Raw genomic sequence first — 19,565 nt, 5'->3', positions numbered from 1 at the left:
TGCGCAGGGAGCTAGCGAGCTCGTTATTATTTGTGTGTGTCGTCCCTCTAATTGCTGTGAGGTAGCTGGCGGTTGTGTGGGTGCTACAGCAATGGGGATTAAGAAGGGTGTGTGTGAGGATATGTTTGTGTGAGCACACAGAAGTGTCTCTAGGCTCCACGCTGCCAGAGTGGACACTAGGCAGGCAGAGGTCTGTGCTATCAAGAGAAAGTATGAAGGAGGGAAGACAGGAGCAAGGTAGAGCTGTAAAAGAAAAATGGAGGCTTCTAATTGTATAAATTATAAATCTCCACTTTATTAGGACATTCCACTAAAAGGCAGATAGGAGGTAGTTGATGAACAGTTGTTGAAAAATGGGTGGCTCCATTTACATGGTAGTATGAGTCATTTCCAAGATTTCACCCAATATTTTCCTACGTCATTTTCCATTTCACCCAGAGGCACACGATGCTTTAGATGGTTATCCTGAAGCATCCAGTGTAGATCCCGTAGGTGGGATGACAAACGGGTCACAGCAGGCACATTGGGCCAGTCAGGTTGTGACCCTGCTTTGACCTTTCCCCCTAGGGTATCCCTAAGAGACCCCATTTTATCCCTAGTCTATGCTTGTGACCTCTCTCCACTCCTCACCCCATCTTCCATTAATGAATATGTGAGTTTCAAGAATCAGCGTCTGGAGGTCTGGACCCAAGCTGCCTCCAGCCCTCAGGAAGGGCACACTGATGAAAAAATGACACGCTGGCTGCTGCCTCCATTTCTGGAGCGCAACTAGCAGTCGCTTCTGCAGCAAGGATGGATGAGAGAAAATAAAGACTTACTGGCATCCCTGACTTTACAACCTCCTTACCCAACCGGGCTGAGACTTGGGACCTGCTGCTTTGAGGTAGGAAGTGGCCTTGTCCCCTCCACTTAACTTCCTGTTGCCATGTGGAAGGGTGGAGTACACAGTGCTCCTGTCACCTCAGCTCTTTCCTTGGTTCTTCTCTCCTCTCAGGTAATCAGTCAAGGCTTTCTTCTTGAATTCCCACTTCCCCCTAATCTCCAACCCCCCCCCCACATTTTGCTCCCTGGGATGTGGGGTAAGTCCTCCTTCGTGCTCTTCCCACCCCTCCGAAGCTTGGGAGGCCAGAATACCTCTCAGCTGCCTCCCCTGGCAGCACTGGCCTGCTGACAGAGGAGGCTGGATTCCCAGTGGGCACCCTGCTGTAATCAAGACTGAGAGGCAGTAGTTGGCTGAGCTCCCTTCTGCTCAGTGGGGAATGGCCCCTGACTTGGGGTACAGCTGCTGGGGAGGGGGGCATCGGGAACTTGCCGGGCACATTGCTCCTCCAGAGTGGCTTTTACTTGACTGTGTCCCATGAAGTTGTAATATTGGAGACAGAGCCGTTCTATGAACACTGAGCCTGGAGCGAAGTACCCAGGGGTTCCTTTGGAGTGCACAGTTTAGTGGGAAGAAAAATACTACACAATAGCTGCAAACACTGTTTGAATAAGGTACTGAGGATCACTCTAATACTATACGTGATTTAACCCAGTAAGTGCGCACAGCCCTATGAAAGTATACTGCACTATTATTTCCAGTTCTCAAATAAGGCCCAGACAGATTTCATGAACTGCAGAATGCCTGAGGTCAATGATTTTCCAGACATCCGAGTTAGGTAGTATGATCCAAGAGTTCTTAATACTGTGTGCTAGCACTCATACCTGCAAATGCATCATTACAAACTGTGAGAAAGTGTCATAAATAAAAGTACTGGATGCCCACAAGAAAACGAGCACGTTTTCATCTTTTGCTTTTAGCCACTAGTGCACAAAGCCTTTTCAAGACATTCTCACTTTTATCTTTTATTACTGACCTAGGAGAGAATATTTATCTCTAAGACTGGAATGCAGGAAAGCATCACACGGGCCCGCAGGACAGCTCAGTGAGTAAAAAGATGCTTGAGCTAAGCCTGACTACCCGAGTTCCATCCCCCAATGTAGTGAAGAGAGAAGCAACTCCCCAAGTTGTGTGACCTCCACACGTGCGCTGTGGCAACCATAGGGCCACAGGCATACACATACGAAACCAATAAATGGAAAGAAAGAAAGGAAGGAAGAAAGAAAGAAAGAAAGAAAGAAAGAAAGAAAGAAAAGCAGGCAAACATCTTGCCCCATGGCCTGGTTTCGCTGATAAAACCGCGGCTGAAGGTTTTCTGGTTTTGTTTTTTCTTAATGATGCCCTTGATTCTTGCACTAATCTAGAGTGTCGGCACCCTGGGGGAAGACTGCGGGCAGCTGGCTCTGCAGTCTGGGGGCATCTCTCGAGTGTACAGTCTCACATACGCTCTTTGACCTTGGCATTTTCCGGCTCGGTTCAGGCTGCAGTCATGGGACCCACGTGTGGGGCCTCTCCCCAGACCTCGGTGGTCCAGACCCAACACCACTCAAGAACCACTTTCACACATTGGTTCCTGAGCTCTTGCAGGGTCCGCCCTGGAGGAGCCCGCTGGAGGAGTCTTTCAGTTCGGTCGGTCCCAGTGGGTGGCCGGGAGTGGGGACCCCGCGTCCTTGGCCCTCGGGCGCAGGGGGCCCAGTTCGGGCGGCTCCTGGGGCGGGGCGGGGCCGACGGTGGGAGGCCCCTCCCCGGGGGCGGGGCGGGGGCCAGCGGGGCTTGGGGGCGGGGCCGGCGGGCGGGCGCGGGGGTGTCCCTCCCTCCCTCGCTCTCTCCGGTAAAGTCTCGCGGTGCTGCCGGGCTCAGCCCCGTCTCCTCCTCTTGCTCCCTCGGCCGGGCGGCGGTGACTGTGCACCGACGTCGGCGCGGGCTGCACCGCCGCGTCCGCCCGCCAGTATGGCCACCACCGCCACCTGCACCCGCTTCACCGACGACTACCAGCTTTTCGAGGAGCTCGGCAAGTACGGCCCACCCGCCACGCGCGGCGGCCCCCCACCCTGGTCCAGGCGTCCCGGCGCTCTGCGGCTTCTCGCCCCGCCCCCCGGCCCTGCACCGGCCGCTGCAGCGCCCCCTCGACCCGCCCCACCCCCAGCTTTTCCCGCGTGCTGCCTCGGGGGCCCCTTAGCCCCGGGTTCCCGGTCCCGCAGCCCCCTCCGCGCCCTGCAGCAGCTGCCAGGCTGCTGCACCCGGCGCCGCCGCGGGAACTGCAGCCCCGGGACTGCTCCGGGGCGCCTTCCAGCCCCGCCCCTCCCGCACCCTTCAGACGCTCCTCTCCCACCGCCCCCTCCCCACCCAGCTCCGGAGCCCACTCAGCTCCGGCCCCCCAGTTCCCAGGCGCCCGGCACTCAGGACCCTCCCGGGCTCTGCAGCTCCAGCCCCGCTGCGGTGCCCGGGTGTGGGGAGATGTTTAGTGCCGGGCCCCGCCCCCCCGCTAGTGCGGCTTCCAGGATCCCAGCCTTGCTGCTGGGCAGTGCTGCGGCACCCCCGGCCCCTCCCCCCATCCCTGCAGTGGTCCCAGGAGCCGCGCGCCGCAGCCGCAGCATCCCCCTCCCCTCCGCACTGAGCTGGCCGCCGCCGCCGCAGCCCGGGTCCCCGCCACCCCCACCCGCGGTGCAGAGCCTGGCCACTGCAGCCCCCGCTCTGCCCGCCCCCCTAGATATTTCCAGAGCCCGAGATCGCAGCCCATTTGGCGGGTCACGTAGAGGAAAATAGCATGGGGAAGGGGAGTTACTGCTGTCAGAATCAGAGCTATCTTTCCAGTTTCCCTGCTGTCAGTTGAGCGGGGATGCTGTGGGTTTAAGCCAGTTTAGCGGATCTTGAGCGTCACTTTCTCCCAGGCTTAAGGGAAATTTCTCAGGAAATCATACCTTCTGTTTAATCCCTCCTTTTCCCTACTTTCAATTATTTCTGCTGAGAGAAGAAACAAGGTCTCCCTGTTCTTCTCTCTCCTGGTTGCCTTTGCTGGGGATCACAAGGCAATCAGTGAGATGCAGCAGGTGTGTATTTGAAGCATCGCCCACCAGTCTGAGGTTTGAGGCTGTTGCTTTGCCCAGGAACTAGATGGGAGCCAGGTGGTGCTCCACCCACGTCTGTTTAGGGCCATCGGGTGGGCTTACCATTCTTACGTTAGCTGTTGGTTGTCCCTACAAGTCTGGTGGTTGGAGCATGGCTGTCCTCATCTGAAGTATGTGTGTGTCACTTTGCTTGGCGCTGTGTCCCAGTTCTTTCCCCCTTCTCTCTCCAGGGGTGCCTTCTCAGTGGTCCGGAGGTGTGTAAAGAAAACATCTACGCAGGAATATGCTGCAAAAATCATCAATACCAAGAAGTTGTCCGCCCGAGGTGAGCGCGCCCTGCCGGGCCTCTCTTTGAGGATCCCTCCAGAAATTAGATTTCTGCAGGTTCCCTGGGAGGTGGGGGAGTATGTGTTTTAGCACTTGGAGATGAGTTGGAATTTCAAGGTGGGTGGACTTAGAAGCCAGACAAGGAGGTGTGAGGGAATTGGAAGTGCTCAGGGAAGGGGAAAAAAAAGTAAGAGATGTATGTAGCTGGAGTGATCTCCAAAGGGTTGAGGAAGTTCAAGTTCTCAGTGGAGAATTGAGAAGGCAGTGTATGGTATGGAATGAACAGCTCTTAATTTAGGGTACTTAAAGCCCCTCTTCTTTAGGGCAGGGCTGGCTACTGCAGGCTTGTCCTAGCCCTTGTGCCCTGGTGGTAACTTAGGGTGGAAATGCAGTAAATGAGCAGTTTTGATGAATCTAGCCTCCCCTGCCCACCAGGCGGCAGAACAGACTCCCAAGGGAAGGAAATCTGTAAACATCAGGGTAGGCGGCTGAGGCGGTGGCGGTGAGGGCTTCTGGGAAACAAACCCTGCCAGATGAACTTGATTCCTTTTTTTTTTGATCAAATTACAAACTTGACGGTGAAGCAGCAGATACAGTCTGTCCTGGGCAGCGTGTGATGATGCCTCCTGGTCGCTCAATCTCAGTGGTCTGGTCTGAGCAGGAGCCGCAGTGCCTCCGTGTGTGAGGCATTTACCGTGTAGGCCCTAGAGTCTTACTTGTGAGAGCCTGAGTACCTATGACTGGGAAGCCAAGGCCTGCCTTTTAACACTTCAGATGTACATCTCTGAAGCTAGTATTGGGTGCTCGCCAAACTTACCTCATCTGATAGGTGTAGACCCAGCAGTGTGTGAGGTGGCTTGGTCTGGTTAATACAGAGGTCAGGTTCTGGAGAGCTTCAGGGTACAGCACAGCGACAAAGGTTCTATGAGTCAGAGCAAGGTATTAGGGCTGGGCGATTATTAGGAGCCAGGACAGATGCTCTGGGGAAGATGTGGTCTTTGGCCAGTAATGACTCGGGCATCACTAGGGCAAGATAATAGATGTCCCAAGCACCCAGAGGCTCTAGAATTCCAGAGAGATGACAGTGGGCTTCTGTCCTGTGGCAGTTTTTCTGGGACCTGTTCCATGGGGCTGGGTCTGCCTCCTGGCCTGGGTATCTCTCCTTATTCCTATTACTGGGCGCATCTCCTGTCTCAGACTGTTCATGTACATTGGCTGTAAAGTTGACTTGTTTTCTTTCCATTGGGTACCTTGAGTCCAAGGCAGTGGTTGTCATAGAGATATGTGGGTGGCCAGATGCCCTCCTCCTCCTCTGGGACGGGCGGGGGACAACAGTAGTTGGGTTCTCTGGCAAACATGCTCTGACTAAGAATGGAAGGGACAGGCAGGAGTGAGGTGAAGATGGGTCCCTCTCTGTGCCCACACAGCCTAGCCCTGGTGTATCAGAAATGTGGCTGATACCTGGTGTCTCCAGCGGATGGTGCAGCGCTTTGCTTTGCTCCTCACCAGTGCTCTTTGGTCCAAGAGTGAGCGAGGGATAGGAAATCGAGAGCTGAGAACTGGGGATGTGAAGGTAGCTGGTTACAGTGACTGGAACTACCAACCTTGGGCTTTCATTTTCTGCCGCTTCCATATACCAAAACTTATCCTGAGTCTGGATAAATAAGCCTGTGGGATTGTGTCCCTTTTTCTCCTTTCCTCATAGCCTTTCTGCCCTATCCTGTCCTTCCAAGCTGGTATCTTGGTATTCTTTCTCTCCTGAACTGGATGGCATTTCATTTCTCTGCTTTTCTTTTCGCCTTGGGAATTCTAGAATAAGATCATGTGTGTCAGGCAGCAACTCCCCCACTTGAGAGATGGTTATGCCAAGACTGAGGCTTTGGCTGATGTACCAGGTTAACTTTGGGACAGTGGCTCGTGGCAGCTTGTGGATGTGCTCGGATGCCAAAAAGAGGGGTCAGGAATGTAGAGGTGCCATTGCGGTTTGGAGGTGGGAGAGCGAGAGGGAGACGGTGTGCTGGTCTGTGTTTGGTGTTGCCAAAGGGGTTGGGTCAAGGTCTATACCGGGCTGGTACCCATGGGGTTCAGGAATGAAAACCATGACTTCTTTGCAGCCTCTCAGTTTACGCTGTATATTTTATAAAGGTGATGTAGCCGGGGCTCAGTTTCACTTGCTGCTGTCTGTCTGTCTGTCTGTCTAGGGCTCTGCAGGTGTTGAATTTCTGTGTTTGGGAATGTCATTGCCCCACTAGGGTCACCTGTGTGAAGATCTGAGGAGGCTTGCTGTGTTTGCTGGGATTCCTTGAGCATTTGCTTTCTTCGTGATTCTCTTTGCTGCAAGTGGAAAGGCAAGAAAGGGTAGAGAGCTGCTTTTGCTTGTTGTCCATAATGAGATGGCCGCAGAGGCCCAGAGAGGCAACTTAGTGTTCTGGGTGTCAGGTCTGGAGAGGAAGCTTTCTTGGGGGCTGTACTTTCTTGTCATCGTGGCCTCTGAAGCCAGCATTGGTGGCTGAGTTATCAGGTAGGCTGCTCAGACAGGTGTGCATCGAGTACCGTTTGGTTCTTTATTTGCAGGCCTGACCACATAGGCACTGAAAGCTGTGTAACACCATTGTTTTTGTTTCATGCAGTGATGGGTAGGGACTTGGGACTTGTACAGGAGAGCCCATGGTTCCAAGCTTAGCTCTCCTAGGCTGAAGGAGGCATTTAAAATAGGCTTGGATGCAGGAGCTAGTGGGCCAGGTGACAGCAATGATAAGATGTTATTTTAAGATTTAAGAGCACCCCCCCCAAAGAGCCTGAGCCCTTATGTCTTTTTTTTATTTTTAAATCTTCATATTCCCTTCTTATCTTTATTCATATGCATACAGATTTTCACCTCGTAGAGCATAACATTTTATATCCTGCTCTCTTTGCTTATATCCAAAGCATTTCCTCCATGTTGCTCCAGTTGAAGGGCAGCAAATGGTTCTTTCTGATTTCTGTGTAGCTTGGGGTTTATCCTTGGAGGCACCATAAGAAACCTCTGTATTTGGATTATTTTATCTGGATTCCAGATCCCGCTGGCTGAAATTGATACTGGAGTAATGCCCTTGGCCTTAGGAGGGATGCTACCTGAAACAGTGTTATGAAATCTAGTCCAGCAGTTGCTATATTATTTATTCGTTTGTCTGTATACTTCATGTCAAGAGATTTTTGCTGAAACTAGGTATAAGAAAAGTCTTCCTCTCCATGAGGACTTGAGAGGTGAGGGGAAAGACCTTATTTTTTCCTTTGCTTTTGTGTAGGCAGGCCCTAGCTAAGCACCTGAGACACAGCGAGTATGTCTATATGAAATGGATGGATGAGGAAGGCTAGATAACCGGTTGTGGCTGCCTTTGGGGTTTGGCTCCCGGGGAACTGAAAGTCAAGTTTCTAGAGACCCTGGACCCTGGCTGACATGGGTTCCCCCATGTTGATTCAGTGGCCAGACTGCTTTGGAGAGAACAGATGAGGATAAAGACTGTGCTTGGGGCATAAAGCAGTTTATTTTATGATTCTTCTTGTCATGGATGGCCTTATAGGACCCCTCTTTCACTGTCAGTGCCAGTGAAGCTCACTTTTGAGTACTGGTTACAATAGCGCTCCCTGGCTTCTATCCACATAAGTTCTGCTCTGAGAGGCCTGGGGTCCCCAGCATCTGCATTTTAACACATGCTTCAGTTAACCTATGAGCCACTTTTTAAGGAATCAGTAGATGATGGCACAGGCTATTATTCTTAGTATTCTAGAGACTGAAACACGATGATTGCCACAAGTTCAAGGCCAGCCTAGGATCTATATTAAAACCCCACCTCAAAACAAACCAAACAGATGAGGTCACAAAGCAGCACCTCCGTCACTTCTGGTCGCTCTGGTGTCTCCTGGGATTTACCACAAACACCTTTGCCCGACCTTCACGTGGCATCTCAGGTGGTCTCAGCTGTCATATGGCCGTCTGTGCACATGAGCTGATCTGTGATTAGGGGCCTCACTCTCTTTTCCCTTTTGGGGTGTCACTTTGTGTCTGAGGCCATGGCAGGCTGAGTATCTGATGTTGTGTGGTATGTTGGCTACCAGAAGGGTAAAGGCTGTCCCTTTCTGGGTCCAGCTGGCCCTGGGGACTGAAATGGGATCCCCCTGAATGGTGCCAGCTGAAAGTCCCCACCCCCTTGGTGTTGGCCTGAGTAGCCCCCATGACATTTGTGTCCCCTGTGGTATCTCCAAGTAAGATTTTCCTGTTAAAGGATCTGGGGGAGGGGAGGGGAGGAGAAGATCAGGATGGTGTAGGAATGGAAAGAGAACAGTTAGAAAGTGCCCTGCACCTCTGGGACTCCAGGGGAGATTTCGGAGGTTCTGTGTAAAAACAAACTTTTCAGTTGAGGATAAAATAGGCTGATTTTTAGACACAAAGCAATGGTTTCCTGGCTATAAGTGACAGAGCACTCTGAATGCTTCCCTGCCATGCATGGGGGAATAGGGTGGAGGTCCTGCCGTCTCTGTGCCAAGGCTTCAGTCAGTCAGGATGAGAGGTGCGGAACTTAGTTGTAGAGCACTGACCTGTCACCTTGTCCTCCTACCCACCTTCCCAGAAGGAACTGGGGTGCTGTTAGGTGGGGATATAGGTTAAAATGTGTCCCGTTCTGTAAAAGAGAACCCTGATTTTTTTATCCTGTTCCTTGTCAATCATGTCTTGTCAGAAGCTGTGCTGAAACCCTAGAGGGGAGGACCAGCCCCATTCTTTGCTGAGGCTGGAGTGGGGTGGCTGGGGGTGGGGAGGTGGGGGGTTGGTGTGGTCACCTCCCATTCCCCAGCCTGTGCTTGCTGCTTTCTGAACGGCTTTGGCAATGGACAGGGGCTGATCCCATGGGTGCCACAGGGTGCTGACAGAAAGAGATGGGGACTTTGCACTTCTTGAGGGCCTCTGTAGAGAGAGTCCCTTTGTCACCTGCACATAACTGGACAAATGTTGCTTTATGGAAGATGTTGCCTTGTGGAAACCGAGGCATAAAAGATTTGTTGTGGGTTTGTTTTGAGCTTTAGCTGCTTACAGTCTTGTTGATGCTCAGATCTATGACTCTTTAGACTGTATGGTCTTTGGATCCCCTCGAGGGGCATTTCAACCCCCCCCACCCCCAACCTCATAGAGCCCAGGCTGGTTTCAGACTTGCTGTGTAGTTGAGGATGACCTTGAACTCCTGATCTTCCTGCCTCCACCTCCCAAGTGCTAGGATTTTATCTTTTAAACCCAGGTTCTAGTCCTTTGTTCTGGGATGAATCTTGGTGTCATCCCATAGCTTTCCATCCAGCACCACAGATAACTCTAAGCCCAGCAGAATAAACCTCTCTTTATTGCCTCAGTCTTCTGTACCCCATTTTTTTCTTAGACTCTGGTGGGGGCATTTCTAGCCACCCCGCCCCACATACATCATTTCTACTTCCTGAGCCCTATCACCATCAGCAACAGCAGATTCCCATCTGCTCCCCTCTTTTCTCCTCCCTCTCTTTCCCCTCCCCCTCCCCCTCCCTTGCTGCTGCCCTGGGAGGAGCTATTTTTAGGGGCTGCTTCCTGGGATGTTTTACTTGGGGCTGGTTACCATGAAGGAAATGTCACCAAAACAGTGGGCAAAGGCTAGGGGCACCCACTAGGGGCATGGAGCTGACCCTGTAAAGTGGCCAGAGTGCCCACAGGCGAGCCTTGCCTTCTTGGGGCTTGCTAGTGCACCCATGGGGATTCTGTCCATCCAAGCTTGGAGCTTGAACCTTAGGGTGCGTCTTGGCACCTTTGCCTTTCCCTCCTTGATCTGCCTTTCCTTGTCTTGAGAGCCAGAGGCCATGGTGAGGCTCAGGACTTCTGTGGTCTGATTGGAACTGTTTGGGTTCAAGCTGGAGACAGGGTATTTGTATGTGTGTTGTGTAAGGGACAGAGGCAGAGGGGTGCCGTGGGTGTGTTTCAGGTCCTGTCCCCTGCATTCATAACCATTAGCTGGCCCCACTTATATGCTGATTGAAGGCATTACAAGACTCTGCATCCTGGCTTGACCGACTTTGCCTTTAATCGGAGATTCTTTGCACCTTCAAAGAGGAAGGGATATAGCATCATGGTGTCGGGGGAGGTCAGTGGGATTGTGGCTGGAGATCCTCACTCATTGGTGCCCAAGGGGTGATGCTGTGTAGAAGCAGCAGAGGAAGGTGGACTATGACATGACAGCCCTGTGCTGCCCTTGTTCCTGTTCCTCAGAGTGAGGCCCAAGGAACAGGGTTTCAGCTGTGTGTGAGGGAAGGTGGGGCACTCAGGAGGGGAGCAAGAGAAGACTGCCTCCACCTGGGGCTGCCGGGGGCTTCTCACAGCTGATGTTGAGGCCACGGGCAGAGATTTCAGAGGGAAAGATGTCATTGAGATTGGAATTCAAGAAGATTCCTTGTAGCCATGATATGACCATATGTCCTTTCCTACCCGCAGAAGGTTGTATGTCTGTGTGATATCAGACCTCTTATCTGAACCTAGGGCTGGCTTCTGTGATTTTAGAGAAATGTTGCTAAATCAGTGTGTAGGTCCTTGGGAGAGCCATGGAGAATCAGTGGCCAGGGTTCTTGAGAAACGAAGGCAAATGTATTTGGAGTGGGCTTCGTTTGGGCAGGAGAGAAGAGGCACTTGTGGGGTTCTGTGTGCCACTAGCTGTATGGGTTGCAGTTTCTCTGCGCCCCTTGCTATATCCGGTCACTCCTTGCTGCTCTGCCTGTGAAACTGTGGTGTCCTAGACCAAGTCCTGAAGCACCTGAGCAGAAGGCTGAAGAGGCAGGGTTTCCAGTTATCCCTGTTTCCTAGGGGGCCTGGCTCTGCCCTAGGCCGACTCTGGGGAAAAGCCCGAGCAAGTCCAAGAAAGTGGGGGCAGGCTCCTAAAAAGGCTGCTTCTCCTTTCTGATCCTGATGTCACCTCTGCAGTTAAGGGGGAAACCTTGCAAGAGGGCTGTCTGTGGTTGGAGCTAGGCTGGAGGCCTGCAGGGTAGGTCTCCATGGCAATAGCACACAGGCAGGCAGGAAGTGGCTGTTGTCAAACAGGAAGGGGGGGCTGGGCTGTGGGGTGGGAGGAGCCTTACAGAAAGGTGGGTGAGAGGAGGGTCAGCTAGGGAAAGTCCAAGTTACCCTGAAGTAGTCATTGAGGAAAGGAAGGAGGCTGGCTTTGTGGCAAGAGTACCTGCTGGTTTGTCCGTACCTTCATATGCCAAGCCTAGGCCTGGTCCCACCACCATGGACCAAGAAAATTCAATAGCTTTACTCCTTTTAATGTTGAGATTGCTGTGTTCAAGAAAGGTACTCTACAAATAATTTTCTGTTCCTGCTAGTGTAGAACACTTTGTCTTCTGAGGAGACTATAGAACAGGAGCTATGGGGAGAAAGAGATGAGCTTGACCACTAGAGAGGTCAGGCTGCCATGGTGTAAGAGACTATGGGAGGCAGAAACCACATGGCTCACTGAACTGAACTTGGGGATGGCAGGACGCCATCCATAGCCAGCAAGACTGAGGAAGAGGAGGCATCTGTGGTCAGGCTCTCCTGGGCCGGCGTACTCTCTGAGTGCCCCCCTCTTGCTTGCCTTCATCTGCAGACGGTGGACTTGCACAGGCTTCACCTCTGGATGGCAGTGGAGGAGCTCATGGGACTCCTGAGAAGTCAGAGGGAGGGTTCAGTTGGTGCATTCAGATTCCGTGTCTGCCAGGTGGAGGGGAGAGTGGGTCTGACTGTTTGTTCTGTGATCACTGGCAATGTGGATGAGCACGGGAGCTGGGGCAGGAAATGACTCCAGAGTTAAGTGATTGCCATGTAAGCATGGGTGAGGACAAGAGTTCAGATCTCCAGGAATTTACGTAAATGCTGAGCTGGCATGGTGGCCCACCTGTAATTCCAGCCTGGGAAGACAGAGATAAGGAATCCCCAGAACAAGCTGGCAAAACTAGCCAAACCTATGAGCTTTGGAAGGTTTGATCGAGAGACCTAACCTTAGTGTAAATAAAAAGAAAGAGTAACCGGGGGGGGGGGGGGGGCTCGACATGCCTTTAATCCCAGAATTCTGAGTTCAAGGCCAACCTGGTCTACAGAGCGAGTTCCATTACAGCCAGGGCTACACAGAGAAGTGTATGTGCATGTGTGTGTGGTGTCTTAACCCGTGTGTGTGTGTGTGTGTGTGTGCTTATGTGTGTGGTGACTTAACCTAAGGCTTTCATTGTGCATGTTACATATTCAAAAATGTATGCATATGCCCATGTGTATGCATACACCACTAGGGTACACACACACACACACACACACACACACGAAAAATGGACAAAGGGAAAAGAAAAGAAAAGAAAAGCTATGTGCACATACCAGTTAAAGAGACCTTTTTCCTCTTCATCGCCAGACCCTTGGAAAAAGAGTATGCTAAGCACTCTACCATATTATCTCTTTTAAACTTCAGGAATCCCTGTTGCTGTTCTAGAAGTATGAAACTATAGCCTGGGGTTGTGGCTCAGTTGATAGGATGCATATGGAGCAAGTATGAGGTCATAGCTTAGATCCTAGGCACATAAATGAGGTGTGGTGGTACCTATAACACCAGTACCTAACAGGCAGGAACAGGTCAGAAGTTCAAGGACAGTTTTGCCATCCCACTATAAATGATTGGATGGATGGATGGATGGATGGATGGATGGATGGATGGATGGATCCTATCCAGAAGGTCAGTGCCTGGCTCATTTACTTCCTCTGGGTTTTAGTCAGATGTTGTTATCTTGCTGAGGCTTCCCCTGCAGATTGCTTAAACTTAGCTCTTTCCTCACCCCCGCTCTGTCTGCAGAGCACTAACTTCAGATCTAATGAGTTTCTTGAGTCTGTGTCTCCTACCGCCATTTCCTGCCCCATAGAATGGGGACTCCATAAGGGTATGGATTTTTGACCACTTTATTCATCATTGTTCTTCGGCCTTCAGAGCAGTGCCTGTCGGGGTGAAGGACTCAGTAAATTCTGAAGGCATGAATGAGGCTCAGGCACATTTAATAAGTTGGTGCAGTGGCAGCCCTTCCAAACCCAATGTGTTAATTGCTCTACCTTGTGGCTTAGACCCAGAGCAAAGACCAAAGCACAGCTCTGGGGTTCCAAGAAGCCATGAACCTTGCCAAGAGAGTGAGGCTTGGCTCCTTGGGAATTAGGAGGGATTCACTAAGTGGGAACGCATTCTCTGGACCTTGGGCAAGCCCCCTCCAGGAGCCGAAAGCCTCTTGTCTTCCCTCTGCTCTGAGTCACTGGTAAAGCCGTAGCACCCGTCCTTATTTTTAGTGCTGCCGCTGTCGTGGGGCTGTAACCATTAGCCAGTAAGAGACTCAAGAGAAGAGAGAAACGTTAATCTTCTGGGCCTTCCTCAGCTGCCACCTCCGCATTACAAGGTGCTGTTCTCCCACAGCTGCCCAAGAGCTGTGGGTCAAGGGTAGTGAGCTGAGTGGTCAGAGAGAGGGTGGGTGGGTCTGCAGCTGGCACAGTTGGCTTGCTTGATGCCTTGCTCTCAAGACCAGGGCTAGGAGAAAATGTGGTTTGCCCCGTCATATGTCCAGATATGGGAGGAGTTAGATACACCCCCACCGAGCAGGCTTATTGCTGCTTCCTTGGGTGTTTGAGTCGGTGGAAGTCTGCAGCCATGTTGTTCTATCAGGGACCAAGGAACGTCTTTCTCCCTGGCACCAAGGGGTACCAGACGTTGGGAACTGGGAATTATCCAGGGTTCTCCTGGCAAAATCCTGGTCATTGGCCATGCTGAACCTGAAGGTGGGGAGAAAGGCCTGACCCAGACCTTGGGCAGCTGGAGTGGATTAGCTGCGTAGCAGGAACTAATCTCTGCCTGTCCCACCTCTTTTACAAAACAGAGCGGTTGCTAGAGGGAAGGTTTAGGACGAAGCTGAGGATAACTGGAAAACCTTGTGGGGGGGGGGTCCTTCCACTCTGTCATCTTTGCATTCTCTCACAGTGACAGGCCAGCATTTGATGGCCTTCTTCCTGTTGAATCTCGAGTGACTTTACTTCCCTGGGCCTTAGTTTACCATCTACAAAATTGAAGTAATCAGATGGGTGTGGTGGTGCATACCTTTGATTCCAGCACTCGGAAGGCAGAAGCTACCTGCTCTCTTGAGTTCCAGGCCAGCCTGGTCTACAGAGTAAGTTCCAGGAAAACCAGGGCTACACAGAGAAACCCTGTCTTGAAGAACCAAAAACAAATAAGGAATAATCATACCCCCTACCTGGTAGGACCTTTGAGTGGGTTCTAGGACACTTTAAAGAGACACTTTCCTGTGGAGAATAGAGGTAAGATAGGAAGAAATCCCTTTCAAGAGAGGCAAGAGGGCTGTGGGTGTAACTAAGTTGGTAGAGCTTTTCCAGAGTATATGAGCCATGAGTTCAATCCCCAGCCCCGAGTAAACCATGCATGGTAGTGTGCGACTATAATCTTAGCACTCAAGAGGTAAAGGCACAAAACATAAAGAGTTCAAGGTCACCATCTGAGTTTGGGGCCAGCCTGAACTACATAAGGCTCTGCCTTAAAGCTAGGCAGAGGGGAGGAATTGCTCTCCTGGGGAATTGGATTGGGTTGGATTCTAGGTGGGTGTCTTCAGGTGATGTCATCCTTTCTGTCATGGCGTAGCAGTGGAGAGTGAGTGGTCTAGCCTCATCACCTTCATCAGCTTTCTGGCTATATTACTTTGAGCAGGTTACTTTCTCCTTTTATGTAAGGCCTCAGTTTCCTTGTTTATGTAATGGAGCAAAGCAGATCCCTTCCTCACAGAGTTTCTGTTAGGATGAACTGTTGCGCAGCCCTGACTCTGCCAGGCGTTCGGGGAGGTTTATCAAGTGATAGCTATTACTGCTGCTGTTAAGGCCAAGCTCTTGTTTGTTTGTTTGTTTGTTTGTTTGTTTGTTTTTTCGAGACAGAGTTTCTCTGTGTAGCCTTGCCTGTGCTGGAACTCACTCTGTAGCCCAGGCTGGCCTCGAACTCAGAAATCCACCTGCCTCTGCCTCCTGAGTGCTGGGACTAAAGGTGTGCGCCACCACTGCCTGGCAAGGTCAAGCTCTTATTGAGCCCTGTTTACATAAAGACCTCTGGCAAGTACAGCTTAGAACCATGAACTCTCTTTGAAGAACTTAGGATAGCAGTTGTGAGAAGTCTGAGAGATGCAGTGGGAGATGATTATAGAGAAGAAATCACAGCCTGCCCTGGAGAGAGAGAAAGGCTTCATGAAAGACGTGACCTTGGCCAAGTTCTAGAAGGTAGAGATAGGAGGCCGAGTGAGTGGGGAGGCTGCTCGACCTTCATGCTTGGGCATCACTCTGCTTCCTGGAGCTCTGGCTTCCTGTGGAGGATATCAGCTCACTTGGATCTGAGGACTCAACAGATTCTGGCCATTTCCTTGAAACAGTAATCTTGGCTACGCATTGCTTTGGGACTTGGCTTCTCTGCAGTCAGACCTAAGAGTAACCTGAAGAGGAGCAAAATATGTGTCCCTTTCTCTTTCTGTACAGCAGGCATCCCAATCATGCCAGTATAGTTAAGGAAGGAAGGAAGGAAGACACACCTCATAGGTGCAGTGAACCTTTCTTCAATTCCACCTACTGCTGCTATTGTTTTATTTTAAAATATTTTCATTACACCTATTTATTTGTATGTGTACACACATGTGTACATATGTGCATATGCCATGGCATGTGTGTGTGGTTATGGATAAGAGAATAACCGTGGGTGTTGGTTCTCTCCTTCTACTGTGTGGGCACCAGGGATCCCTCAAGTCGTCATGCTTGGTGGCAGGAGCTTTAGAACCACGTGCAGACTCTGTTGGTATTATTCTACTGTATCAGTACCTTGATCACCCACATCATCACTGTCAGCATCACTGTATTAGGGTTGTTACAAGGATGACATAAGAGAATCCATGCGGAGCTGGCATAGTGACTGTATGTATCAGACTCAGTACACCTCGGCTTATCCTTGGTTTGGCTATCCAGTTACAGTTAGTTACCTATGATCATCTATGATCCAAGTTTCTAGAAGATTCCAGAAATAAGCAACTAATAAATTTTAAATTGCGTGTTGTCTGAGTAGCACGATCAAATTTCTTGCCATCCTGCTCCATCCCACTCAGGACGTGACTCATCCTCATATCCACACAGCATACGCTGCTTGCCCGTTAGTCACTTAGTGGCCTTCTTGGTTATCAGATTGATCAGCTGTTGTGGTGCCTCAATGCTTCACCCCCCCCCCCTGTTCCTTCTACTTCATCTTCTGCCTCCACCTCTGAAGGACTGGGATTACAGGTGTGCCGAATGCCTGTTTCAGTTGTGGGCTTGTTTCTTTTTATAATACTAAGATTGAACCCAGGATCTCGTACATGCTTAGACAAATTCTGTAACAATGAATTATATCCCCCAGTCCTTGGGTCTGGAGACACTGTCTCAGTAGGTAGCCTAGCCTGGCCTTGAACTGGTACTCCTCCTGTCTCTACTTCCTGATCCCAGGCCATCATACCTACCTCTGCAGTGCTTTTGTGAAGTGTTTGGTCCTATCTGGAATTGGGAGAGGGAGGTCTGTTGTTACTCAGAACAACTCATTCTGTAGACTAGACTGGCCTTAAACTCAGACATCTTCATGCCTCTGTCTCCTGAATGCTGGAATTAAAGGTGTGTGCTATACCCTCCCCCAAAATTCTTAACACCCTAACTCAATGAAATATCTGTGATAGAGGAAGGAGATCAAGGTTTAGCTAAAGACCTAGATTTAAATTCTAGTATGCTACTCACTGGTTTAAGGCGTTTAACCCACTCATCCCCCCTGCCCCCAAGTCTCATTTTTTCACCAGGAACGGTGAAAAAATGTGTCCAGATTTCCTGTGACTTGCTGTGTTAATTTAACAAATTGCCAGAAATGCCTAGATGGTGCCTAAAAATGAAAGGAGTATGACTAGCCAGGTAGCCAGAGCTACAACAGGCGGTTGATGACTTTTGTTTACTTTTGTCTCATTTAGATCATCAGAAACTAGAACGAGAGGCCCGGATATGCCGACTTCTGAAACATCCAAACATTGGTGAGTGTCCGGTGGAGTCTGAACATTTCATAGAAGGCAGGGAGGGCTGAGGTAGCCTTTGTGTTTGTGAAGTACCTCATGGTACTTCTTCTGGTATCTTATTAGCCTGAGTAGAATAGTGGCCATGTGTCAGAATTCTAGGGCTTTGTTTAGAGAACTGGCTGCTCCCTTGGCTATAGTGCCATCTCAGGGATGGGGTGTGAGGTTTTTGAATGTTTCAGACTCTCTTTCTCCTTCTGTCTTTGGGCTGACATTCAAAGTCCTCAGCGTGTGAGGTTCCGGGCTACCAGTCTGCCAGCATCCCTCCCAGAGTCATCCATCGCCTTCATGAAAGGCTCAGGATTTTGTTCCTGAACCTAAAAGAGTTTTGTCCGTCTCGAAGTGTCCTGCACACTCTGGGGGTTTCCATGGCGCTCCTGTTTGTGTTCCACAGAGCCAGGGAAGCACACTGCCCGCCTGCTTGGCTTCTTTGGAGAAGGAATGGCAAGGGCTGCTCAGATGAGGAAGGAGGAAAACTTGAGAGGATCTCTCCCCGCTCCCACCCTGCCCGGCCGGGGTACAAGAGCACATTGTTGGTTGTTCTAAAGCCTGAGGAGACTCGCCTACCATAGCCCACTCTGGCTCAGTTTTACATTGTTCAGCTGAAATAGTCTTTGCCAAAAGTGTTGGCCCTGTTCTATTGCTCCTTACAGAAGGGACAGAATCTGGACTGACTGCAGTGTTTGAGGAGAAATCCCAGGGTTGACTTGAGGCAGGGAGCATCTCCTAGGTTTTCCTGAAATCCCTGAATCATCACAAAAGACAACACGTGTTCTTCTCAGGCATGGCCTGAATATCAAGGCTCCCACAGTGCCCCGGAGGTTGCCTGCTTGGCGGCTAGGGCTGAGAGGAGAATTTCTGAAGAAGCTTGATGCTGCCTCTAGAGCTACCCAACCTCTGGCTTCTGAGTTCTCAGGACTCAGTGTGAGCCTTTATGTGGAAGAGCAGAGGGTGAGCTCCAGCCCATAAGAGCTGAGAAGAGCAGCCCTGAGGTAACTAGAACTCCAGCCATACAAGGTTTTATAGATCACAATCAGCAACTTGGATTACACCCGAAGCTGACTGGCATAGCCAGTGCTCCACTTCACTTGCTGCAGTGCGTTTCACGGTGCTGCACCGTGTCTTAGCCAGGGAGGCTGTGCTGGCCCACGAGCTGCAGGAGCTCCTGCTTAGCCTTCGAGGTTAGACTTTCACTTGGAAAACACAGCAGGGACAAGTGTGCTGCCATGGATAGAGGGCAACAGAGAGAAATGCTAGAAAAACAGTCACAGCATTTGGCTAGTTCAGTGACATAAATGGTAATATTTTTTTAGATTTATTTATTTATTTTCTGTATATGAGTACAGTGTAGATGTGAGCCTTCATGTGGTTGTTGGGAACTGAATTTTAGGACCTCTGCTCAATCTGGTCAACCCTGCTGGCTCCGGTTGGCCCCGCTCGCGCCACCCAAAGATTTATTTATTATATCTAAGTACACTGTAGCTGTCTTCAGACATACCAGAAGAGGGTGTCAGATCTCATTACGAGTGGTTGTGAGCCACCATGTGGTTGCTGGGATTTGAACTCAGGACCTTTGGAAGAGCACTCAGTGCTCTTACCCGCTGAGCCATCTCGCCAGCCCATAAATGGTATTTTTATTACTCACAAATATTTAAAAATGAGATTTCACACGCTGAGGCGAAAGGTTCGCCTCTAAAGTTACATACTGCCCACCACTGGGAAAGGTAGCATGCACCTTTAATCCCAGTACTTAGTGGACAGAGGCAAGCAGGGTGTCAGAGATCCATTTCTCTTAAAATAATAATTAAAAAAAAAAGGATAATGAGCTCTAGGCCTGCAGAGCTATGGAGTAAGACCTTGTCTCAAAACAGAACAGAACCAAACCCCAATAAGGCTACCCACTAGCTACCTACTAGCTCAGGCATAGCTTCCTTTGTGTTTCTTGTGATCAGCTCGGTAACAATGATCAATTGTGTGGAGAACAGAGGGGCTGGGGGCAGTGAGCAAGGAGGCTCTGCTCTGCTTCTTCTGGGGCGTGTTGAATGGACCATGAGAAGGTGGGGATTTAAGAATGACAACTGAGAAGTCGACAAGGACCTAACCTAAAACATAGCTAGCCTTCCTTTTATTAT

The 19,565-nt window shown here is 50.6% G+C and overlaps 1 protein-coding gene across 16 annotated transcripts in view; it reads left to right on the top strand.

The window, feature by feature from the left end:
• The first annotated feature begins 2,710 nt into the window (after window positions 1-2,710).
• Camk2g (calcium/calmodulin dependent protein kinase II gamma) overlaps window positions 2,711-19,565 on the top strand; it is a 59,477-nt gene continuing 42,622 nt past the window's right edge. For 10 of the 16 annotated variants that reach the window (XM_021182528.2, XM_029468809.1, XM_029468804.1 and 7 more), the window contains exons 1-3: window positions 2,723-2,895; window positions 4,179-4,273; window positions 17,335-17,394. In XM_021182528.2, coding sequence (XP_021038187.1) covers window positions 2,831-2,895; window positions 4,179-4,273; window positions 17,335-17,394 — 220 coding nt within the window. In that variant the 5' untranslated portion in view covers window positions 2,723-2,830. Of the gene's footprint in view, window positions 2,896-4,178; window positions 4,274-17,334; window positions 17,395-19,565 lie in introns of all 16 variants that reach the window. The other 6 variants (XM_021182531.2, XM_021182529.2, XM_029468806.1 and 3 more) reach the window with 2 other exon arrangements.

Source organism: Mus caroli, chromosome 14 (assembly GCF_900094665.2).
Source record: "Mus caroli chromosome 14, CAROLI_EIJ_v1.1, whole genome shotgun sequence".
In the NCBI taxonomy this organism is placed as follows: Eukaryota; Metazoa; Chordata; class Mammalia; order Rodentia; family Muridae; genus Mus; species Mus caroli.
Note: the sequence above shows the minus strand (reverse complement) of the source record. Positions and strands in the feature narration are given on the sequence as shown.